The sequence below is a fragment of the Eucalyptus grandis genome, chromosome 9 (genome assembly GCF_016545825.1).
Source record: "Eucalyptus grandis isolate ANBG69807.140 chromosome 9, ASM1654582v1, whole genome shotgun sequence".
NCBI classification, from domain to species: domain Eukaryota; kingdom Viridiplantae; phylum Streptophyta; class Magnoliopsida; order Myrtales; family Myrtaceae; genus Eucalyptus; species Eucalyptus grandis.
The window spans coordinates 30,427,946-30,452,410 of record NC_052620.1 but is presented as its reverse complement, the minus strand read 5'-3'; the positions used below and the strand labels follow the sequence as shown (position 1 = coordinate 30,452,410).

Here is a 24,465-nt window from a genome sequence, read left to right as displayed (position 1 = left end):
CTCATTCTTTCTCTAGGGTTGTCAGCAGCCACACCCATGCTGGGTTGGAAATTTGTAAAAATTTGCTCATCATCATCTTTGTTCTTTAGTCAGACTTTCTGACCCAAAATGTGGATCAGAAGGAAAGTTCACAAATGCCTTTTAAACCACTCCTTTTGGCACTACTCCTAGTCTTTCCATTGTTTTCAAAAACAAAGTCTCGTTCGTACTCCTAGTCTTTTCATTGTTTTAAAGGAACTATCAAGCCCCACCATCTTGTTGATAGGCATCATGAGCACTTGATGAGGAGGTAATGTTGACATCACAACGTTGAATTATTTTCCCTTGGGTTGGAGCTATCTTGCTTCATTGAACATTTTATTAACTCTTTTCCTCAATTTATAACTTTACCAACAATTCGATGGAAGACAATGACGGAGACATTTAATTTGGTTAGATCGACTCGACTAATAAACTCTTGCACTTTGGCTAACCAATTCGCTACTTGTTTTGTGTGCGCTGCACATGCTTCTTTTTCTTCATGTTCCACCCTTACCTTCACATCGTAGCTCACGGCCTTCAGGTCTTTAGTTGCATTCTTGACATTATCTTTAAGACAATAAATGTAGCCCAAAGGTTGCTGGCCAAGACCCACAACTCTTTGATGATTGCTAAAAGAGGACTTGTGAAATCCATAGATTCTTTCCAAGATAAGAGATTGAAAATTTGAGTATTTAGATGGTAGATAAGTGGGCGGATGGGTGGTGTTCAATAAGCCATTATATATTTATCACAATTGTTCTGGCCAGCAACCAAAGGAAAGTATATCGCAACCTTTTCTTTACTTCAAGAAGAAGAGAAATGGAACCATAATTCTTTTTCTTTCTTCGTTGGGGTCAAGCTGCAAAGAATCTTTCTATTCAAAAATAAAATTTTAAATTGTTTGAGCCAAGAACAAGGGAAGTATCATGACAAGTCTCATTTTGAAGCACCCGAAGGAGCCTTGCGGTTTAGTGTCTGTTTGAGACAAAGGATACGTGATTGCTTTATATGAACCATAGGTAGAGAATATTAGTGACCTATGTTTCTTCCATAGAAGGCAACGCTTGCACTCTTCTTCCTACTTTTGTCTATAGACCGCACCAAATGTGATCAATGGTGTCCAGAAGCAAAGAATCACTATATTTTATATAGAAGCAAAGAATTATTCGGTTCCCTTTTAAGATACAAAATAATGTAACTAATGAGTCAGCCTTTTAGAAGCTCTTCAATTGGAAATTTCACAAATATAATTAGCTGTCTTTTTTTTTTTTTTATAATTTGACAATTTGGGGAAATATTGAAGAGATCCACGAAAAGCCTTCTCTAATACTTACTAGAATTAGAGTTTGTTTATTATTTATTTTTTGCTTTCTAGAAATCTGACGGCCTATCCGAGTTCACTTTTATTCATGTAAAATACTTGAAACCTTTCAAAGCAATCTTATATTAAAATATAAGATTCATGTACAATTTTCTCCAAAGTTTCTGAATTTTAAATAGTGTTTTAAGTTTTGATGAGAAAATTAAACAAATATTACATTTGCCTTTTCTGAAGTCCACCGGCCATTTATGGATATTTCGATTTGCAGGATTGATGCTAACCAATTTGCAAGTCACAACTCACTTCAAATGTTCATATCATTCTGCAGACATCAAATATATAATTCAAAATTTCCATAGATGGTGAGGAGTGGTCATATTTCCCTATGAACAGAACTTTTGTCCATACTAAATCTCTACAAAGTTTACTCTCAAGTGAAATCTCTCGCAGAACCATTTTCCAAGCTGGGCTCTAACCACAAATCATTCTTAAAATTTGCCTAGGCACCGTCTTCATACTATTCAGTATTCACTTTTACTTCCATTGTATAATTATTGAAATAATGTCTAGCATTTCGCACAATCGTTATTATTTTATAATTAATTTCTCAAAAATAATTAAAATCTAAATATAAGTTGCATGCAAAGAACAACTAAGTTTCTTTTATTCATTTGTTACTCCATAAATTCAATGTCTCATGGATATTAAAATGAAAATATTGATAAAAACATTTTATTATCACATTTTAAACACATATATTTTGGTGAACATAATTAATAAAGTAACGTCACATAAATCCATTTAATTTTACAACTAAATTAAACTAAAATCTGAATGTTTATTTTATTAATATTTTACAATTTGAAGTGTGGAATTTTTTCCTGGTTACATTAAAATTTGTAAACTGGCAGAACAAAGAATTTTCAACAAATTATTTCTTTATGAAGTTTATATTACAAACAGAAATAACAAAATATATTGAAAGTGAACTAATATAGATTCATATTATTGCTAGTTCAAGAAGGATCTTTGAAAGTTGAATAACTAAAAACATATCTTATTGATAAAATAAACTTGTTATAATTTGAGAGTTCATCATTTAATTCTTTTTTTGTTAGCTTAATGACCAAAGTTTTATGATATTTGAGTCAAAATTTCATGTTTTTCAATGTCATCACCATATTGGTCTTAATTGAAACTATAGAGAGAAACTTGAAACCTTTTTTTTTTTTTTTTTTTGTTGGTAATAATATAAAGAGCTTGGAAATTTACAAAAGATCAGATCCAAAAAACTGCGAAGAAGACAAAAAGTGAAGGGAACCGATGAGTACAAGACTCACACGGAGCAAAGCCGCATCAACATGAGGGAAGAAACACTCACATCTTTTTCAAAAGGGGTTTTGATTTGCAGCAACCTACGAGGACGAGAAGACTGACGAGTCGAAACCCCACCCTCTTTGAAGCCTCAGATTCCTCGGCGATGGATAGACATCCTTGTAGAAATCTCACATCTTTTTGGGTTTTGATTTAATCCAAAATTTAATTCCATGTTCATGTCTATTAAGTTCAATTTGAATCAAACGATTCGGTCATGATTCTACTTTAGATAACAGTAACCACTAAGCTCTAGGAACTGAAGACTGCATTACTTGGTAATGCCTATGCCAATAACAAATCATGAAACCATCAAAGCCACGACTCAGCAATTGTCCGAACTTATCATGTTCCAAGACATGATTTATAAAAACCAATTACATGAAAAAGAATTTAGATGCCTCACCAAAGCAGGTCTCAAATGAAACAATCACTCCAAATCAAGATGGTGGAGTTGATTTCTGCGGCGATGAAGAGGCCTCCCTTTGGCAAAATCGACCAGATCTTTGAAGAGTATATCCTCTTGTTTCACTTGTTTCTCCGCAGCAGGCGAATCAAGAGAGAGCTTCTGCGTCTGACCCACCAAAGTGTCATGCAAGGAAGTGGTCTCATTATAGGAATCAGATGTATTGCCCGAAAACGCCAGCTGTTGCTCAGTAACTTGTTCTCTCTGGTTATATGGAATTGAACTAGAAGATGATGCATCCAAAGGAACTGAAGGTTGCTGCTCAATGGGGTGGCTGCTTGTGGGACCCAGCTCAGGGAGTCCAGGATAAGTAGGTGATTTCATGGAGGCAGCGACATGGGAAGGAGGTGAGAGAGAAGGGGGTGGAGTAGATGGCATGGAACAGGTCGTGTTTGAATCAGGAACTGAAGACAGTTTTGATCCCATCGTTTCAGGAGCTTCTTCATACTTGTATATATCACCACTCAGATAATCGATTGAGCTTGAATTTCCAGCAACTGGTCTCTTCGATGAGGGTGGAGGTGGAAGAAGTGGGCTGACTCGCAATGGTTCAGTCTGAGCATTCGCTGCTCTCCTGTTGTGTCCATCATCTTTTGGCACCCTGCTACAATATGAATTTTACATGATGAGACATGGAATATGCATGAAGGAACAAACTTCAACAGCTGCAGTTCTGATATTTCTCTTATTCTAACCGGGTACAGGATATCATTCAGCATAAGAATCCTCCAAAAAATTACACAAGTCAACAATAGAGATCTCAAAAAGACATTTAAGAAATAATTACTTATCACTGTCACAAAGAGACTTTCTTCTATGTGCATGCTCTCTCGCTAACGTTTTCAGACAGAAGAATATAGCACATATCAACACAAGGGTGCAGGAAAAACAAAACCAAATCAGTGTCTGGGTAAGCAACTGAGTAAATGTGGAAGAAAGTAGGAATCTTCATTTCACTGTGATGTTAGAAAGTTATCATCACTTCCCTCAATCATAGAATTTTGCTCCTGACCATGTTTCTAAAGGCATACACCAGTCTCCATTGTCTGAATCTTAGGTACCAAAAGCAACTCACAGTGAAAAGGAAACTTTACTCCAAGCACGAGATCTAGAAAAGAATGTAAAGTGTTCACCTGCGAGCTAGCTGGGCAAAATCATCTTCAGATTCATCATCCTCATGATTCACATTCACTGGTGGCAAAGCTGGAGTTTCTGTCACTCCTGGTTTGGTCAGTGGAATACCTTTGGCAATGTTATCATGTTTACAAAGAGCACGCTGCAAACTATCATTCAAGGCCAATCCCAGACACAGAAGTTCCTCATCTCTGAAGGTCAGTAGGTTGCACAATTAGGGGTATTAAATCTAACTGCAAAAGGTTGGATGATCATATTGGGTTGAAGTTCTTACGTTGTGTCATTCACAAGAAGCATGACACGCTCTTGATAGGAATGACATTGATTGACAAGGTCAACAATTACTTCTTGCTTCAAAGCCTGCCACCATGTCCACAATCATAAGATTCAAAACGTAATGTTTAAATCCAACTCAATCTGCACTGAAGATTGCAAGTTTACTAAATAAGCTACATACTACATAACTGAAAAGGTATCTTCACAAGTGCAAAAATCACATCTGCAAGCAAAAGGATAAACAGACACATACAGGGACAGCATAGCCCACCTTATAAGCTTATTCATGGGTACAGAGTGCAGGAGGTAATTGTCTTATTTTTTTAATTTGAGATAGGAGAGTCTTCCCCCCTAAAAGAGGTGCAAAAATTGGGAAATTATTTTCTGCAAAAGTACAACATGAACTCGGTATATAAGAGGGACAAGCATTGCTGTGCATGAATACCAAATGCAAATTTTCCTTGCAGCTCTTCGATGATAACTTGATGCTCCAATTATTAGCAAAAACAATTTTGTCTTTCAGGCCGTAAGAATCATGGTCACCTAAGATGCTGCAATCCTTGGATCAAGTAACTGACAAATCCAGATATTGGAATTCAGCATCTTCTTTTAACTAGAACAGCAATGGATTATGGCATGCTTGAATCTTATGAGAGAGATTGAAGGCCAGCTCTTAAAAGAAAAATTTAATAAAGCTAGAGCAATTTTTGGACTCTGGTCGTGTTTTCAGCTAAATGTTTTAGAGCTAGGACACATTGATATAAGACCTGATAGGATTGTCAGATAAAAAAGAAAAATGTAAGAACAGAATAAGAAGCATCTGTCTGTAGTCTTCCTCTCATTCCTCTGAATCATAATTCCGACATATATATATGGAACACAAGTTAGCAATAGGTTGCATATTGAATATCTCGAAAATGTGGTCCACCTAACTGATATGACAGACAACAATTTGGCAAAATCATCTGCTTACAATTTGAATAAGGGAATCTTCAGGGCAAAACAAGCCATGGAAAATTACATTCTGTTCAATCCACAAACCTTTACTATGTAAATAATCTCCTTTGATTCTCCATGACTCCTGTCTTTATATTTGTTTCGTGTTAGATAAAACTTTGGACCTCAACATGCTTGTAATAATGAAAAGAATGCAAGGACTAGAACAATAAATTTGCCAAGAACAGCAGTTCGTCATTTTCTTTTTCTTTTTCTTTTTCCCAGAAGAAAACTTGAATTTCCCTTTTTAAGAGTTATATCTATAGTTTGCAGGCTAGCAGCACAAAACAATACTTGACTCAAGCCTATGAAGGCTTTCCCTGCTTTTAGTAGGATCCTCATTTAAACAACTTAAATAATTTACACTTATACTGCTTGCAAGCAAGCAGTTGGTGTTCATAGAGATTACTGGAAAGTTCCATTTCTCAGCTTTGGTAGCACATCTGGCACGGATCTTATCTATGGAATTTATCACTCAAAACACCCATCTCAATTGACAAGGCAAACAGTGGAAATGTTCTTAAAACTTGTGTCTACATACATAAATGATGACTATACTCTCAATATATCCTATGAGCACGACAGTAAACAAAATTTGAAGAAGGAATTATTAACGTGGCCTACCATATAAACCAACTAAAGAAGGGTGAAAGCCACAGAAGTAACAGCTTGGAACTAATGGTAGAAGTCAATTTCATAGTTGTTTTAAGGGAAAAGTTCAGTCAACCTACCTTTGGAAAAAATTAACTTCAAAAATTACCAGATGAGCTACCAGTACATGGGAGTCAGATAGTTGCTTTCACGAGAGTAAAAGACAGTAAGGCACATAGGAGCTGCCAACTCATGTGGAAGCAGGCATGAGAACCTCTTGGAAAACAAGTTTAATCACCAGTAATGCCCCATACACTCTGACCAAAAAAGGAAGTATACAACCCATAGCGAAATGAGACCCTCACTCCAAATAAAACAAAATATGAATGAGAACCAATCTGGAATCATCCTTAAAATGTGCAATGTCATAAGATTTTCCTACTCTGAATTGCTCAAACTGGCTATTGCTGCTTCCAATTATAGCACCGAGATGGAGTCTAAAGTTTTGTTAAATGGGGACCTATTTTGAGAAACTCCACACACAATTTTAAACAAAACCAGAACAAACAACAGGTACTTACGATAGTTTTTAAGAGACTTATAAAAAAGAGGCCTTCCAAGGCCAATTCAATGAGATACTCTGCTCATCTCCAGCGCAAACAGCACAGCATCCTCAACATACCCAAGGCCACTAAGTGCCCATAACATCCCATCATAATTTATAAAAGAGAAGTACTGTTCCTCTAAATAAAAAAAGCCATCCTCCCACATAAGGGTGCTGCAGTGACGTAGAACTTACTGAAAGGGGAGATCAATCAAACTCCTATTACTATAAGAACCTATTGCATCCTCTCTGTCACTACCATATAGCAAGCTTAAGATCTAGATATCCTGTCAGATCAACCTCAGCAAAACTAATCATCAAGTCAGCAGACAATGATATGCTTTCTAAGGAATATAATGCTAGCCAGAAAATTAAGGTCCTCCAATTAAATTCATCTTTTAATGGAAGTTTCCAAGCAAACTAAGAATACAGATTCATATCACCAACGGCTGCAAAAAGATTTAAAGAAAGAGAGAAACATTCATGAGCCCAAAAGATTTAAGAAAAAAAGAAGCATCCATTGGCCCTGGGTTTACCTATCTAAGGTGGGTTTTCCCCATCATGAATGTGAGCTAGAGAGAGAGAGAGAGAGAGAGAGAGAATATCCTCTGTTAAAAAACTATCAAGAGTATTACCTCAGGATTATTGGGATCAACGGCCCCCAGCATTTCCGACAACACATCCGCTAATCCACGTGCATTTTGCATCTCTATTGGGCTATATAGGATAAGGATTTTCAATAGGTGGAAATAATTTAAGAGATTATCATTGATAGTAGGATTTCACTACTAAACTACCAAGAAAATGGTGAAGATGAAAAGCATAGAATGAGCAATCAAGTAAAGCTTATCATAAGACCACACAGAATATGACATTATGCCAAGCTTGCAGAAGGCAGCAGAAAAGGATAATAACAAAATAAGCACCATGATCTATTTATTTAGACTTTCTGAAGCTTGACACTGCACCCTACTATAATATAGCTTTGAAACCTACTCCAAATTGTGGTTAACTAGACCATGTCTAATAAGTGATGGGAACATACCACTTGAAACAGTAACATTGATGAAAGCCTTGAATATTGCTGGGGGAAAAATGATAAGAGTCGAGTTCAACAAGTGAAGAATCCTTAACTAGTAACTATTAGCTGAGAGTACCAACGATGAATAGAATACAATTCTATAACCACGTTTCCCATGCCACAAATATTCCGATAGCAATATCTGATTTGCATTTATTTTGTTGATGATATAAATATTATCTAAAGCCTTTTCAGCTCGGGAAAATCAACTCTTTTGATTATGGATGTACATGTGTCCTGGGTTACTCAACTGTGCCCATGAAGCAGCTCACTTGGCAAAAGCCCAAAAAGCCAATATCAAAAAGAAGACATCATAATTTCATTAAGGATGGGAAGAGGTACAAAAATCATTGGAAAAGGAAATTTATAGCCAGTACTAACCTTAAGCCAGAAGTATTAGGCTGGGTTGGACCCTCAATAGAGGCAGTGCTGAATGCTGAGGCAGAATGAACTTCATGAGATTGGGGTGGAGTGAAAAATGGTACACTCTTCTCTTCCCGTGGTGGAAAGCGAACTCCAGCAGTCTGTCAATGGTCATAGAGGAATCATATTAAGAAAAAGTAATGTAAGATCGCACCAAAGTCTAGACAAATGAATCTGCAGAAAGATCTCCGAGGTTACCATCAACTCATTGTATGCAGAATAGTATTGGGGATACCTTCCCCTTGGTCCCCCCAAAGCTTCTTGCCATGAATCTATCAATGTCAACAACTTCTCCATCACATCAAAATCTGGCTGCACCAAGCATGCAGAAACAGCAAATGACAATCTCATAAATGAACAGATTCAGAACAAAAGCACCAATCATGGGGTATAGGGTGGGCACCTTTTTGAATACCATTCTAACCATTTCCTGTAGGATATCAGACTCAATAATATTCTGAAATACACTGTTGCCACAGTTTTTGCTGAGAGTCTCCAACACCTACTTGGAATTGATAACAAAATATTTTAGTCAAGTTATAGCTGCCTCTTGTAGTCATTTAGAAGAAAGAAAAGAAGAGACCAATTTGATCCAGAACTATCCACACATAAGAAAGCTAAGCATGACACTGACATAGAGGGTCAGAAGTTGTATTTTTGGATCTTTATTCCCAAGGCGCTTCTTAAGGATCTTCATCACCTCCTTTGCCTTCCTACAGAAGTTAAACCAATTCAGTGACTAAAACCAGAATCTTTGACGTAGAAAAAACACGCAAGGAACGAGCAAAAGAGCAGTTGTACTATAAAATAACTTCATTACTAAGATCCATGACATCTTGAAAGTTGCAACACCTTTGTTGTTTCTTCTCTTATGGGAAAGTCCAAGTAAAACTACCTAATAAAATTTTTTTTGAATAGAGAAGCTGCTATATGTTTGAACAACACACAAGGATGATGCTATCGAGGATGCTAATATGTACATATCAATGCTCTCTCCAATGTCTGATTGCCTATCAAACTCCATAGTCAAAATATAGAGACAGCAATAGCAGCATATTTCTCCAGCTTGTTGGCCATATGGTTTATGTCAGAATTTATCTCCTTTTGTGTGAACACTCTAAGATAGAGTTTAGAGAACATAACTGATATAATATATTTATATATACATAAATATAGTTTTGATATGGAAGCATCTTAGTAATTGTGATTTTTTTAGTACGAGCACGAAGTTCTAATCTTCATTTGGAAGTACAATCATTGTCCCTGCAATCGAGAAACAATATTCAAATTTGGCAAGTCACATAACATGTTTCAGCACAGCATTCATGTCTTTATATTATTGTGATAATTGACGATCAAAAAATGCATAGCAAGTTTGGGGTAAGGCTTATTTGTTTTCAGTAGCCTTCAACTTATTACCCAACTTTTGTATCTCAATATCCCACCTCACACTTTTTCTCCATTTTTCTAGGTAAGAATTATTAACCTTAAAACTGGATTCGTCACTCAAAGGTTTTTTGTTGCTCTTTTGTAAAGAACAAAAGGTTAATTGAATATTCCCAAGGATTTACATTTCTAAATAAATTCATGATTCATAAGCTGTGCAAAGTTGAACTCCTTGGAGTTTCTAGAACAATAAATTAAAGAGAGATTTTCAAAGATAATGAGGCCAATGGATCAAATTGTTGCAAACAGCAATAGATCAGCACTACTAAGTTCAAATATTGAATATGTGAGTACGTATTCATTTAAGTATTTATAAAACAAGAGTTTTTGAAGCAGTACATTTCTATGTTCCCAGAATAGGTTTATTATTTTTTTGCTTTAATGATTTAGACGGAAGCATATCAAAGGAGCTTCAGACAAGTGGCCAGAGAAAAATCAGCCTCGGCCATTTGTAGTAAATTAAAGAAAACTTAAACAGTTTCAAACATCCAAGAAACTAAGCCATACCACCATGCCAATGTTTATTATGAATCACGATTCTGCTCATTGGTTGCTTCTATCAAGTCATATGTCTCAGTATGATAACAAGCCATTCCAATCGTCAATGGTGCAATAAAAATCAACTTTCCTTATACAAAGACTCTTTCAAGCTGCAAACTGTTATAGGATACAGCTAACGACTAACAGGGCCAAGCTGTTACACAAAGTTCCAAATGAGAAATCAAAAGAAGAGAAAAAGAGGATAAGATAATACCCACCCTGGGTCCATGTTAATGATGTCACATAGTTCAATGTTAATACCCCAATCTGGGCCAATCAACAGATCACTCGTCGCCCTCTCGGCACAATCTACTGCATCCATAGCCTCTGCCTCTTACTTCAGGTTATCTTGCGAGTGTTCCTGACAAAATCAACCCAACAAAGATGTCAAATTAATATGAATTCAAATTCCATAAGATTCAAGCAACCTCACTACCTGGCTGAAGTTAAAAAGACACCTCTAAATCCAGACAGAAAGCCCAGGATTCCCCAACACAGACAAAAATAGCCACTGATTAGCTGGGTCATCACCTTTTGATTTGCCTCTTACGAAAATCCCTTCAAATTCAAAGATAAAGATCCCCGCTACTAGTATTGATCAAGGAAGTGCCAAAAGATCACATTTTTCATTCCTCTAAAAGAAGAGAAATCAAATTTGGCCACTTGGTAGGGAGAGAATTCACCAGCATCAGAAATAAAGATCTTTCGAACGTCGAAACGAACGACGACGAGCAGTCAACGGACGCTCACGACAATCAAGAACGACCCATCTAGTCGGTGCTGGAGCGACCCAACAGAGGACGCGCCCGACGAGCGAACGACCAAAAACAGACGAACCCAACCGACCCAACAGACCGAATTCGATCCCGGTACCTCGAATTCCCTACTGGGAATGCCGTCGGCGATCCGGAGCTTCGGAGGATCCCGGCGAAGGATGCGACGGTACGCTGTCGACGGGTGAACGGAGAGACGATGAGGCCCGGAAGGGAGAAGATTTGCGGGTGCTAGGGGTTTGACCGTAATTTATGGGAAAGTCAGGGGATTTGGCTAAATTATGGGCGCGTTGACCTTCTGCTGTTTATCTTTGACACGATGTATAAAACCTCTGCGCCCCCAAAATTTGTAAACCACGTCCCGCTATTTGATTTCCATCCATTTGCTTATTAGATCTTTCTTTTTACAACTAAATATATATATTTGGAAATCACCATCATTCATATATAATTACAGTTATACTATAGGAAAAAATTGTTCAATGACTCTACATGGCATGACCAGTATAAATAGAATGTCATTTCATCTGCTTATAAGTTCTTTTGTCGTGTTTTCTTCGTCTTTGTTTTTTATTTGTGCATCAATCTATTTGCTATTCTTTGTTAAAGCTCTTTTTGGTATGGTTGGTGGCATCATAGATGTTCTATTTATGCTTTGAAATACTTGTAATATGAGCATTGTGTTAAAACCCTGCAGCACTTTAAGTGGAGAAGGATAGATTCCTGAAAATAAACTGGAGTAGGATTTGCTTGTGCAGAACAAATGGATCAAGAATATATTTTTGAGTCAAGAACTCTAGTCTCCATTGTTAAATCAAGTCAGTGAATTATATTAGGCTTGATGTTACCAACATTATAAATGTATATTTTGACACTCAAGGACACAAATTTAGCAAAGAAAACTCTTGTCAATGTAAATTATAAAGAGAAATGCTGTTAAAAATTGAGGCATGTGAATCGCCTAAAAGATTTGATAATTTCCATATGAAATAATTTTATATGTTGGCTCATATGTCCTAGGACGGACATGTATAAATGTGGATTAGACGCACAAAATAAATTCCATTCCACACCTCATATTACTAAGTTATTCATGGGTTTTTTAGATTCACCTACCTAATGGGATTTCTTGTCATCACACACCATCCTATGGGAATGATGTAATTAAGCCACTAGCCTTCGTTGTCATTTGAATTTTGAGTATATAATCAATCATTCTAATAGACTGATGAACAACTTCAAATTTCATTTATAATTCAAATACAAATTCCATTCATAATTCATGTCATTTGAATTTTGACCATATAATCATTTCCACTCTTGTCAAAATGCTTTTTAAGGGCAAGAGTTCCAAACTATCAAAAACCAAAGATGATCTGTCCTTGCAACTTCTGCTGTAAAAAGTACATAATTGGAATATCATATTCATACCCTTGGCTTATATGATAAAATTTCATGATTGGTGTTCCTCCTGTGACATGCCATGATTGATTGGAAAAGAAATGAAGGAAGATAAATTTCTCCTCTGTGCACTTGCCATTCTGATATTATTGTAGGGTTCCATGGCAGGTAAGTGCCATGGACTGCTTTCTAAAACTCATGTATACTGTCTCAAGTTTCGACTGTTGTTCATCATCTCGGTGAAGCCAACTTATGACAATTGCTTGATAGTCGGAGTACTTGCCACTATAGTGCTGCTGCTTCATAAATCATTTGCTTCTGTATACAATCTCTTCATCATCAACGTCAAATGCTGGATTACAGAGGCATCTAAATAGTCTACCTATTCCCTACAGAAGTTTCCAAGAAGGAAAATCAGCAAGTGTTAGCTGCCGGATGATCTCATTCAAAAGCAAATACGAGGATGGATTTAACCAGTTTACGGAGTTTGTATCTACTGCAGACTGAGTATCCCAAGTATTTGATCGACCAACTATAATGACAGAAGCCCATCTTGCCGCATGAAAAAAGCGGAACATTGTACCACATACTTATCACCATGATTATCTGACGTGCACATCTTGGAAAAATGCGTATATATTGAGATCCTCGATAGTGGATATGGCAACAAGGGAACATGTCTGAGGGCGACTAGATCAAGTAGGAAATGTTCAAGTTTAGTAGGGAAGGACGCAAGTTTATAGAAATTGGCCTGACTGCGAACTTAAAATGATCTCGCCAAGGCACAACCCATAAACCAGCCCTAGCCACCTAAAAATCCTGAGACTGAAAGGTGCAACTAGTAGAATGCTTCAGATAAAGAACTACGATGTGGGAAACAGGAAACACAAAAATGGTGGCTTGTGACACAGTGAGATTAAGGCTTAGTGATCTTGGTAGTTCAAATGATCTTGCTATTGAGAAATGCAAGAGAGCATGTGTTATTAAGAAGCATTTTGAAAGTCATATGAATTATGAGATCATCTTGTATATACCTGTGTCATTAAGGGAGTCCGATATGAGAGTGTCTTCGGTGAATCATCTTCGTCGCTGCTATCTGAGCTGCTATCATCTTCATCAATCTGATGGTCACTTTTCTTCCTTGATGTTCCACCATTCTTCGCATTTTTTCCCTGCTGAAAGACAGGAAATCTTATTTGATGTTAACCCCATATTTATCCTCGTTTCACTTTCATGGTTGGGGTGATGGTAAATGTTCAAGCCACTGAGCAAATAGTGAGAGAATTCACCTGAAAAATCTTTCCAAGAATTTTTAGAGCCATAGCACGGGCTTTAAGTTCTTCTTTCTTTACATTATATTCTCTCAATACCTGAAAATAGGAAGACTTCTCCAATCAATGCACGACTTTGCAGTAAATGAAAGTTAAGGCAGCTCTATGAAAGATCCATTGACTGCCAATTTACATCAGCATAAGCTGCATCACAAACCGTCACGCGCTAGTCACTTTCTCTCACCAAGTTGTTAGAGGCAGAGAAGTTGTTAGAAGAAGAGATCAGTCACACAAATGGGAGGCAACTGAAAAATATTCTATGCAAGATCTGAATCTATACAAAAGAAATACAAACAATGTCCATTACATTGTTTGTACCTCTGTATCAAGTCTCTATGATGTTGGGTTGGCTTGATCAATCCATTCAGGCCATTGTGTTCATTTGGTATTGTATCTAAGTCTTTGTTAAGATCTAAGTGCTAGGTAAAAAAACAGAGAAAAGATCACATAGCGTGTAACTTACCAAATGGCACACATGCATAAGTGTAACTTCAATGTCAACTACGTTCAGCTTCCATAAGGAGTTCATAAGAGTTTCCTTATTTAACCTTATATGTGACTCGACATCATTTCCCGGACCACTTCCATCCATTTTGAACTGCCGGCGCACATCATCTTGCATTTGCAGCAATTGGAAAGCACCTGTTTTTACCTTGGGACGTCAACAAAGGAGAGAAATGGACCACCAAGAAATGATGGCAATATGGAATGACCCAGGTGTCTCAGCATACCTTTTGCTGCAGTGACCTGCGATTTCCAAAAGTGGCCCTTGCTTCGAACCCATTCAGCGAGAAAGGGCATCCCGAGATACATGGCTTTCTTCCCAAGCTCTTGCGCTGCCTGCCTTGAGTATGTGTAACCAATGGTGTTCAGAATATCAACTCCAAAAGCTGCAATTTAGTATTAAACAAGCATATTAGCATTCAATTCACGGAATCCTTGTGCACGCAGCTGCAAATGAGGGACATACTACGGATCTTTATCGCTTAACTACCTGCTCCAGACAACCGCTTGGCTTCAGCTTCGGCATGTTGAATGAAACGCCCTTTATCTCCATAGACATATTCATTAAGGGCGTCTTTAAGGAACCTTGCAAGCTTTTCTTCTCTTTCCTTTTGGACAGCCTTCATTAAGTTTATTCATACCGGAAAACAAGAGAAGCTGCTTAGGTAATCAAATGAAAAATTTAAATCACACAAAACTACTCATTTTCATTTTTATTTCAATTGGAGAGCCGTTAAAGTAGCACAATAAATAAACCAACATTGTAGTCCATCTTCTAGCAGGTGCATATGCAATTAATATTGGGAAAATGGCTTTGAACTTCCAGGGATGAACCACAATGTAATTGGACAGATCTGCATCTGCTACTAGTTGATGATTTGTTGGACATTTTAAGTCATCTAAGTCATCATGAGTTCTTGCCTTTAATCTGTCGTGTAGTTTGTCAGGATTGTCACTGTCGGCAGCAAACTCGGAAGATGCCATGGATGCCACAGCTAAATGTCCTATATAGTCCTCAAATAATTCACTACCGAAAAGAAGAGCAAAGACTGCCATTGGGTCAAGCATCGTATCCCTGGAAGTGAATACAAAGAACACAAGTACCAAAGTAAGTCAAATTCTTAGGGTGATTTCCAACAATTCCAACCTCTAAGATAATTTGTAGAGAACAGAGAACATAATGACAATATCAAGTTTCATTTAGAAGAAGCATGATTTGAAACCTTCGGATGAAGTTGGAAAAAAATCACGCTCAGTATTATACACCAATAGAGAGAGCAGGGCGCTCCTTTTATTGTAGGATATAGGACGCTATAGGTAACCTTGGTCAAAGTAAGAAAACTCGAAGCAATCTAATGATGCGTTTTTTGCTGAGTTGAAAGAGAAGTTGGTTGATCGTTGAAATTCCTATGGCCACTCACTCTTTCAGCAGACAAGACAACAATGTAAACAGGAAATGTTTCGACATCAAAATGGGACATGAAAGAACATATACAGCAACAGAATTCGACATGCAATTTGCCTTCATAGCACCAATAAGGAAAACCCTCTTTCTGCCCTGCTTATTAAAAGAAGAGGAGAACCTACCTAGATATGGAATACTTGCCATTGCGGTCGTATGCTTCTCTTTGCACAGGATCACTGAGAATCTGATAAGCTTCCCCTAGTACCTGCAGCATAGTCAGATAAAGGTCCAGCCAAATTCTGATAACTTCGAATCATAAAAAGCGTTCCAATAGCCAAGTTAATGCCATCCTGCTCTGAAATTATATTTTTATGCCAAAATAGTATCACATCAAACTGGGTTTCCATACTAGACTAAAAAAAAAAAAAAAAAAAAAAAAAAACTGGGTTTCCATCATGATTCAATGCAGTAAAAGATTGCGGTGGTCAGCTTGGCTCCCAAACATGGATTGTCAAGCTACTTTAGAGGGCTTCCTAGAGATGTTATATTGAATTGTCTTCCAGCTTAACCAAATCACCTTCCTCGGAACAAAAATAAGGAAGGGATTGAGAAAAGCTAAATTGACCACTAACCTGAAAACGCTCGGCAGCGTGAGGATCATCTGGATTCTTATCTGGGTGAACTTGCCTTGCCTGAACCCACATGAGCAAAGCATCATAATCATTCTATGCATATCACGTAGTGACACGATGAGCAATCAGCTCAAGAGACAACTGAAAAAGGTGAGCTGTATAGAGGACATAAATATAGAAGGGAAGCTAAACCAGCTTTCTTTTGTATTCCAATAATCCTAATCCAAGCACCGAACATGTAACAAGCGATCCACCTACCGCAAACTCTTCCAGTGCACTTAACTCAAACGCTTATACTAATTATCATAGTTTGGAAGAAATCACCCAAAAAAAAAAAAAAAAAAAAAAGTGGACCAGCTAGACAATCTTCTTCATTTCTTGAACACGGCCATAAGGAACAGGGCAGGAGTAACCGATTCAGCAGAATCGATTGATCAGACGATCAATCACATTTGGAACTAATCCCAGAAGCCTCAGTTTACTAAAACATCGTCGTGAAAAGAAACTCGAATCGACCAATCATGACTCAGTCACTAATGTGACCGATCCAACAACCAGGAAAAGGAGAACAGAACAGCCTCTTTTACCTTGAGATAATAGGCCTTGCGAATCTCGTCGTCGGAGGCAGAAGGGCTGACGCCAAGAACGTCGTAGTACTCTGTCTCCTTCACCATGATTGGACTTGTTGGAGGAACTCCTTGTTCAGAGCTCAGAATGAACAGAGAAATCAATGATAGAGATGCGAATGAAAAAGTAGAGGGGTAGAGAGAGAGAGGGGGAGAGAGAGAGATGGGGAGGGAGGGAGGGAGAGATGATGGGGCACTAGGGAAGAGAACCCCACGAGCACGAGCTTCACTTGCCTTTCCAGTTCTTCCGCTGCAATAAACAAATCCCCAAGGAACCGCTTTTCCGCGGGAGCAAAGCAGTTTCTTTTGTATCAACCGTCACTTTTCAGTGGCGCTTATCATATGGCAACTGCTTTTCTGGAGCCAGCTTTCCGGGTCCGGAAAGAGCTGTCGACGAGCTTGGGTCTTAGGAACCAGCTATGGGCCTTCATGCAAAAGGAGGATGATTGGGGTCTAAAGCGAAAGACCCGGCTCGACTCCGACAAACCCTGATGGAGAAAACAGAGAGCCATCCGGCGCGGCGGTCCGTGGCAGCGCGGGGTTGGAGACCAAGGGACAAGACACGGGATCGTACCTCGGAATGGCCAAGAAGGAGAAAGATGGGTGGCGGGTTTGTAATTTTCAAGGGCCTGAATCGGATCGCATCGGCTACACATGAATATTGCAGGATCCAACTCCATAGCAGGGCAGATCACGAGAAGAACTCGACGATGGACAATTGAATGAATCCTCAGTAACATTAATAATGGAGAATCGACATCGATAAGCAATATGACTCCAACATCTCTAGCCTCTCCATGCTGATGAGGATAAAAAGGTTTCGAATAACCACACATTATCCATTTGATAGGTATGTATCAAGTAAACATCAGCATAAACAAAGGTTTATCATATACCATCATATGATTTGGACAATGCATATTCAGTGAATCAATAGAAGATGGCAAAGCTTTTGGCGATTAGGCAATATTTGAGGACTTTTAAATTTAGAGGATTGTACAAGTCACAAAGTTATAACAAGATGGCAACGATGCTCTAGTAGACTCATTGTAGTTTTATATTGTGAAAAACACACGAACAAGAAAACAATTGAATCAATGATCGGAGAAACTCATCTTTCCAAAGGCACATAATCATAGAGGAAATTATGCATTTGGCAATTATTCCGACGATGTATATTTCAAATTGAGGCAAAAAAAAAAAAAAAAACATTCCTTACATCATTGCAGGCAGAAGATGTATTTATTGTGAAATAACATGGAAAATAGTAGCGAACGAAGTTATCAAAAAACAAATCAATGGAAAATTATAAAAGCAAAAGCAAGTGAGACGCGATTAAGAGAAATTGATCATTTTTTTTGGTACTAAAATTATTAAGACTACATCTGATTAATTGAAAATTTTAGAATTAAACTAAAATTCGTAGGACAGAAGTACGACTGAAATAACGATTTCTCCAAAGCCTTCTATACCCCACGCTGGAATTATGGGTTGGAGTTATCTTTGCTACATGACTTGCATTTTTTTAAATACAATATGGCGTTTCCAAAGCTACCAAAGAGGAATGGCCCAAGTTGAAGTGGTCACATGAGTGAGGTTTCTCGTCGTATTTATCAATGTGGTAGATCGCCGACAGAAGGTGATTGAAATTTAGGTTGCTCCTCGTAATTAATGCATGTCAATTAAAAAAATGAAAAATCACGTTGAAGCTACTATTTAGGAGGGGCTCAATTCTATTGTATCCCCCTGTTTCTCAAACAATGAAATTGGTTGGAAGAAGAAATTTAAATTGACCAACGCTAATTTTCAAAAATTAATAGTTAAGAGATTAGTTTCTTTTCAGCACAAAATAGTGATAATTAATACAAAAGGTTCATTGCCTTGTATCTCTCAAGGAAATTACTAAGAAAATCATAAATCTATTACACTTGTGTTAATTCAATCATAAATTTTTTAACTTGATCAATTTAATCATAAATCTTTTGACAATTTAACTAACATAGTCCACCCAAGCCAATTTCGCTAGAAAATCATTGATGTGGACCTTGGTGTCCAATATGGCATGACTAACGCTGATATGGATAATTTTTTTTAAATTTTTTTAGAAAAAAGTCATTTTTTTCCCTTTTCCTTTTGTCAGTTATTGGTTGCCGCCCATTGACCATAGGCGATGGGCAGCAAGTGCTGACCTCATCGGGGCTCGCCTGGGCGAGGGCAAGCACCAATAAGGACTTCTTTTGTTGAACCTAGCAAGGCTGATCCTCCTTGCTTAGGTAAGGGCAAGGACCACCCTTGCCAAATATGCCAAACTCACCCTTGCCCAAACCAGGGTAATCAATGCTCACCCTCACCCAAGTAAGGCCAACCCCACCACCCATCCCTTACAAGCGATGGCCAACAATTGGCAAAACGAAAAGGAAAAAATATAGGAAGAAAAAATTTAAAAAATAAAGTTTAAAAAAATTATATACATTAACTATGGCATACCACATAGGACGGTTAGCGCGCTTACATCAACGATTTCTCATCAAAATTAGCCAAATGAATCGCATTGATTAATTGTTAAAAAAATTAAAACTCAAATGATCAAATTAAAAAATTTATTATTAAATTGACATTTGCACAAGGTTTAGAACTTTCCCAGTAATTTCCTCTGATCTCTCACGCACACGTGGCCCCATTCGCTAACCTAATATTTTTCTTTTTCCGGGGCCAAGAAGAATTCAAAGTCAACATATGCGTGCACCACGTAATTACTTGGAAAACTCCATTATTCAAAGTCAACACGCCTTGGGAAAGACACTGGCTCAAATCGGCCACACGGTTGAGGACCAAACACAAAAAATAATAGACGGCTGGCTTAATTATTGCATATATTCATACAAAATTAGAGCACATATCTAACTTAGCCATTTGCCGATGGATAAATAAGATACAGAAAATAAAATTTTTGCTTTGATATTTTAATAGTGCATAAGGTATCAAGTATCAAAATGTCTCGTCCCACGGAAGAAAAAACAGAAAAAGGAAAAAGGATAAGAAGAACACGAAGGAAGAGTCAAACGTCGTATTGCTCAAGCTGAACATCCTTGGATTTCAGAGGAACATACTCTCCGAGGAGATAGACGTCGAGATGATCCGACAGCACCGACTTGTCGATGTTCTCGTGGTGGTACGACTTGCAGACGAAGTAGATCACCGTCTGGACGACAAGCCCCAACAGCATCAGCATGGAAAGAAGAAAGAAACACAGAATTCCATAGCCAGACCTGCTTAATGTCCCTGCCAGGCGATCATAAACGACCCAACTCCTGAACGCGAATTGAATTAGAAAGAAGGATATGTTGAGCACAAAGAATATGATTATGGACACAACGATCTTCCCCTTTATCAGGTTCTTGCTCTTGATCATGGCCTTGACCCCGTAATCTTCCTCCAGGACGGAGACCACGCTCGCCAATTGCCACACTATGGTCATGTACACGAACCCGACCAAGTACGCGATCCCTAGAAGGAAGAGGATCAGGATGCCGAAGTTCGTGTCACCGATGAAGATCGCGCACGTGAACAGGATCATCATGGCGACCAAGTGGTATACGAACATGGCCAGGAAGATGCACACGAAGGTGACCATCAGCCGCCTCCAGACCCTCGGGACCACGCTCATCACCTTCCGGAACGTGACCTCGCAGCCGGTGTAGATGCACGCGATGGTGTAGACGATGGCTGAGGTCGAGAGGAGGGAGAACACGAGGAGGGCGGTGAAGTAGAGGGCATTGAAGAGCAGGTAGACGGCCCACTCCTTGGAGAGGACGCTGGAGATCCTGTCATGGCGGGAACTATCGGGGCGGGTCTCGTTGAGCCGGATCTCGTTGCGGACGATCCGCCAGTAGAGGACGTCGGAGACTTCTATGTGGAGGAGGAAGACGAAGGCGAGAGGGAGGATCAGGGCCGAGGTGATCTGGGTGAAGATCTTCCTCCATGAGAAGATGACCTTGCAGGACTCTTTGCAGATGCCGACGAGGCCGAGGAACTGCATCTCTTCTTGCTCTCGATCCATGCTTCTGTCGATCCCTTGACGTTCAGTGAAGATTTTCTCGAGGAAGAGAAGATGAAGAAGGAAGAAAGGATTGGAAAGGTGGGGAGAGAGTAGTTGAAGAGGACCGTAGGAGGTTTGGCTGGACTTTTCAATCTCGAAATGCCTCTAGTAGACATTTGAAAAAACCTAAACCCAAGTCAAGTCAATGCCATCGTCCAATCGATTGACGACGAAGTTGGAAAAAAAAAGTCAAATATATAATTGGCAAGAGACCTAGTCAATATGCTTAATTTCAATCCTAATTTCATTTTTCTGTCGATTGCCAGGTGAGGTCACCAAGGCTAGGATACGATATTTCTAGTAAAGATTAACAGGTAATGCATTGGATGGGATCCGTCTTAATTGGTTACATAAAAAAATGTATTGACGCATTAAATGAAGTGCTTTTTAAATAAACGAGCTGTCATATTTTAATATTTAATAAAAATTTATGCATCATGTAACCTGGTACTCTTAATATAATTCGTATTATTTTATATTGAAAGTCAAAATTTCTAAATATGTTATCGATGATGCGATTCATACATAATATCATAAAATCCTGTGAATTGATGTACCTTGAAAATTGGTGACAACGAGACGGATGGACATTATTGCTCGACTCAAGAGACAACTGAAAAAGGTGAGCTGTACAGAGGACATAAATATAGAAGGGATGCTAAACCAGCTTTCTTTTGTATTCCAATAATCCTAATCCATGCAACGAACATGTAACAAGCGATCCACCTCCTGCAAACTCTTCTAGTGAACTTAACTCAAACGCTTATACTAATTATCATAGTTCGGAAGAAATCACCCAGAAAAAAAAAAATGGACCAGCTAGACAATGACTTTACGACCATAAGGAAAAGGGCAGGAGTAACCGATTCAGTAGAATCGATGGGAAAAGTATCCAAAAAGTCATAAATCTATTGCATTTGTATTAATTTAGTCATAAATTTTTTAATTTGACCAATTTAGTCATAAACCTTTTAATATTGGTACCAATTTAGTCCATTCAGCCAATTTTGGTCGGCCGGTGACCAGACGCTAACGTGGCAATTTTTATGATTTTTATTATTTTTTCGAATTTTGTTATTAATTTTTTCTTTTTCCTTTTCTTTTTCGGATGGTGGCCGGCAATCCTTCAGTGAGGCTCGTTGGCCACTAGGCGAGGGCCACAAAGCCCTCGCCTACCGCCAGCGAGGGTCGCGACCCTCGCTTGGCCTCTCCCAAGCCACGGCAAGGTGGCTTCTCCCAGATCTGGGCGAGGTCGGCCTCGCCCAAGTTAGGCTGTCGACCACGGCATTCACATCCCCCATCGCTCCCCCGATCAAGCAACCACCACCCACTCTCCTCCAATCCGCGGCGAGAAGAAGGGGGAAGTTCTCTCGATTCAATTGGGGCTTTTGCCATTTCCCAAAGCTTCTGCAAAAGATGGTGGGTTCAGCAGAGGCGCTCAAGAGAGAGGAGGAATGGGTTTTGCGAGTTCACTTTGCGGGATGGAAAAATCTGAGTTTTGCGTTGTGTTGCGCTTCCGGCTTCACTGGTAGTGAAGGTGGCCATCGCCAGGGCGGAGGTGAGGGCTGAGGGCCGCGACCCTCACCAGTGAAAGGAAAAAAAAAGAGAAAAAATTAATAAAAATTTGAAAAAATAAAATAAAAAATCATAAAAATTGCCACGTTAGCGTCCGGCCACCGCCTAACGTCCACGTCAGCACCAGCCAGCCAAAATTGGCCGGATAGACTGAATTGGTATCAATATTAAAAGGTTTAGAACTAAATTGATCTAATTGAAAAGTTTATGACTAAATTAGTACTAATACAATAGGTTTAGGACTTTTTTGGTACTTTTCCTCAGAATCGATTGATCAGATGATCAATCACATTTGGAACTAATCTCAGAAGCCTCAATTTACTAAAACATAGTCGTGAAAAGAAATTCGAATCGACCAATCACGATTTAGTCACTAATGTAACCGATCCAACAACCAGGAAAAGGAAAACAGAACCGCCTCTTTTACCTTGTGACAATAGGCCTTGCGAATCTCGTCGTCGGATGCAGAAGGGCTGATGCCGAGAACGTCGTAGTACTCGGTCTCCTTCACCATGATTGGACTTGTTGGAGGAACTCCTTGTTCAGAGCTCAGAATGAACAGAGAGATCAATGAAAGAGATGTGAATGAAAAAGTAGAGGGGTAGAGAGAGAGAGAGAGAGAGAGAGAGAGAGAGAGAGAGAGAGGGAGGGAGGGAGGGAGAGATGATGGGGCACTAGGGAAGAGAACCCCACGAGCACGAGCTTCACTTGCCTTTCCAGTTCTTCCCCTGCAATAAACAAATCCCCAAAGAGCCGCTTTTCCGCGGGAGCAAAACAGTTTCTTTTGTATCAACCGTCACTTTTCAGTGGCGCTTATCATATGGCGACTGCTTTTCTGGAACCAGCTTTCCGGGTCCGAAAAGAGCTGTCGACGAGCTTGGGTCTTAGGAACCAGCTATGGGCCCTCAAAAGAAGGCAGGCCTTCACGCAAAGGATAAAGATTGGGGTCTCAACCCAAGGACCCGGCTCGACTCCGACAAACCCAGATGGAGAAAACAGAGAACCATCGGGCGCGGCGGTCCGTGGCGGCGCGGGGTTGGAGACCAAGGGACAAGACACGGGATCGAACTTTGGAATGGCCAAGAAGGAGAAAGATGGGTGGCGGGTTTGTAACTCTCAAGGGCTCGAATCAAAACGCGTCGGCTACGCCAAATATTGCAAGATCCGACTTGACAACACCGTAGATTTCGAGAAAAACTCGATGAGGGACAATTGAATGAATCCTCAATATTAATGTTATTGAGGATAAAAAGGTTTCGAAAATTGACCACAAATTATTTATTCAATGAGTATGTCTCAATTAAACATCAGCGTAAATGAAAGGATTTATCATACACCTAGATCTGTACATTTGATGATTTAACCTATAAGTCGAAGAAGGTTATGCCATCATACGATTTGGACGTTGCATGCTCAGCGTAGTCAATAGAAGATGGCAAAGCTATTGGTTAGGCAAGATTTTTTTTTTTTTTTGGGTTGAAATTAAGCAAGATTTGAGGGCTGGTAGTATAGAGCATTGTACAAGTCACAAAGTTATAATGGAAAAAGACGGTGGACGAGAAAATAACTGAATCGATGATTGGAGAAACTCATCTTTCAGAAGGCAAATAGTCGTAGAGGAAATTATGCATTTGGCAATTATTCCGACAATGTATATTTCAAATTGAGGCAATAAAAAAAAAATCCTCACATCATTGCAGGCACAAGATGCATATGTTGTGAAATAATATGAATAATGGTAGTGAACGAAGTTATCGGGAACAAAAAAATCAACGGAAAGCTATAAAAAACATGTGAGGGTTGACGGAGAGAAATTGATTGTTTTTCTTTTACTAAAAGTTCTAGT

The 24,465-nt window shown here is 38.8% G+C and overlaps 3 protein-coding genes across 8 annotated transcripts; all 3 read right to left on the bottom strand.

The window, feature by feature from the left end:
* Positions 1 to 2,967: 2,967 nt before the first annotated feature.
* Positions 2,968 to 11,321, bottom strand: LOC104450890 (TOM1-like protein 4). Of its 5 annotated transcripts, none has more exons than XM_039301791.1 (10): positions 11,147 to 11,321; positions 10,492 to 10,634; positions 8,922 to 9,000; positions 8,691 to 8,789; positions 8,486 to 8,599; positions 8,246 to 8,388; positions 7,419 to 7,500; positions 4,591 to 4,676; positions 4,316 to 4,507; positions 2,968 to 3,786 (listed from the first exon to the last, which is right to left on the bottom strand). In XM_039301791.1, exons 2-10 carry the CDS (start codon positions 10,593 to 10,595, stop codon positions 3,147 to 3,149), a joined length of 1,539 nt encoding a protein of 512 aa, XP_039157725.1. In that variant the 5' UTR covers positions 10,596 to 10,634; positions 11,147 to 11,321; the 3' UTR covers positions 2,968 to 3,146. The 5 variants fall into 5 exon arrangements, with proteins under 5 accessions (XP_039157725.1, XP_010063905.2, XP_039157727.1 ...); XM_010065603.3 differs by having other exon boundaries at positions 2,968 to 3,783; positions 11,147 to 11,318; XM_039301793.1 differs by having other exon boundaries at positions 10,805 to 11,155.
* A 1,007-nt stretch (positions 11,322 to 12,328) lies between these two features.
* LOC104450889 (chaperone protein dnaJ 10) lies at positions 12,329 to 17,090 on the bottom strand. 2 transcript variants are annotated; one of them, XM_039301602.1, is made up of 10 exons: positions 16,907 to 17,090; positions 16,320 to 16,379; positions 15,870 to 15,952; positions 15,204 to 15,357; positions 14,773 to 14,902; positions 14,510 to 14,668; positions 14,242 to 14,420; positions 13,737 to 13,817; positions 13,482 to 13,619; positions 12,329 to 12,836 (listed from the first exon to the last, which is right to left on the bottom strand). In XM_039301602.1, the coding sequence occupies exons 1-10, from the start codon at positions 16,991 to 16,993 to the stop codon at positions 12,756 to 12,758; spliced, it is 1,152 nt and encodes a 383-aa protein (XP_039157536.1). In that variant the 5' UTR covers positions 16,994 to 17,090; the 3' UTR covers positions 12,329 to 12,755. The 2 variants fall into 2 exon arrangements, with proteins under 2 accessions (XP_039157536.1, XP_039157535.1); XM_039301601.1 differs by having other exon boundaries at positions 12,330 to 12,836; positions 13,482 to 13,622.
* Positions 17,091 to 20,003: 2,913 nt separating this feature from the next.
* Positions 20,004 to 23,133, bottom strand: LOC120288502. Its single transcript, XM_039302525.1, has 2 exons — positions 23,047 to 23,133; positions 20,004 to 21,149 (listed from the first exon to the last, which is right to left on the bottom strand). The coding sequence occupies exons 1-2, from the start codon at positions 23,131 to 23,133 to the stop codon at positions 20,004 to 20,006; spliced, it is 1,233 nt and encodes a 410-aa protein (XP_039158459.1).
* Between the last annotated feature and the right edge of the window lie 1,332 nt (positions 23,134 to 24,465).

Coding starts and splice junctions, on each gene's coding strand:
- LOC120288502 (XM_039302525.1), bottom strand. CDS start 23,133: ATGGTGAAGGAGACCGAGTACTACGACGTTCTCGGCATCAGCCCTTCT. Junction 21,150..23,046: donor GCAAGGCCTATTGTCACAAG/GTAAAAGAGGCG, acceptor AATGTCTACTAG/AGGCATTTCGAGATTGAAAA.
- LOC104450890 (XM_039301791.1), bottom strand. CDS start 10,595: ATGGATGCAGTAGATTGTGCCGAGAGGGCGACGAGTGATCTGTTGATT. Junction 8,600..8,690: donor TTAGAATGGTATTCAAAAAG/GTGCCCACCCTA, acceptor TGCTTGGTGCAG/CCAGATTTTGATGTGATGGA. Junction 3,787..4,315: donor TTTGCCCAGCTAGCTCGCAG/GTGAACACTTTA, acceptor TTCATATTGTAG/CAGGGTGCCAAAAGATGATG.
- LOC104450889 (XM_039301601.1), bottom strand. CDS start 16,993: ATGGTGAAGGAGACAGAGTACTACGACGTTCTTGGCGTCAGCCCTTCT. Junction 15,953..16,319: donor ACGCTGCCGAGCGTTTTCAG/GTTAGTGGTCAA, acceptor ACTATGCTGCAG/GTACTAGGGGAAGCTTATCA. Junction 14,903..15,203: donor AACTACACGACAGATTAAAG/GCAAGAACTCAT, acceptor AACTTAATGAAG/GCTGTCCAAAAGGAAAGAGA.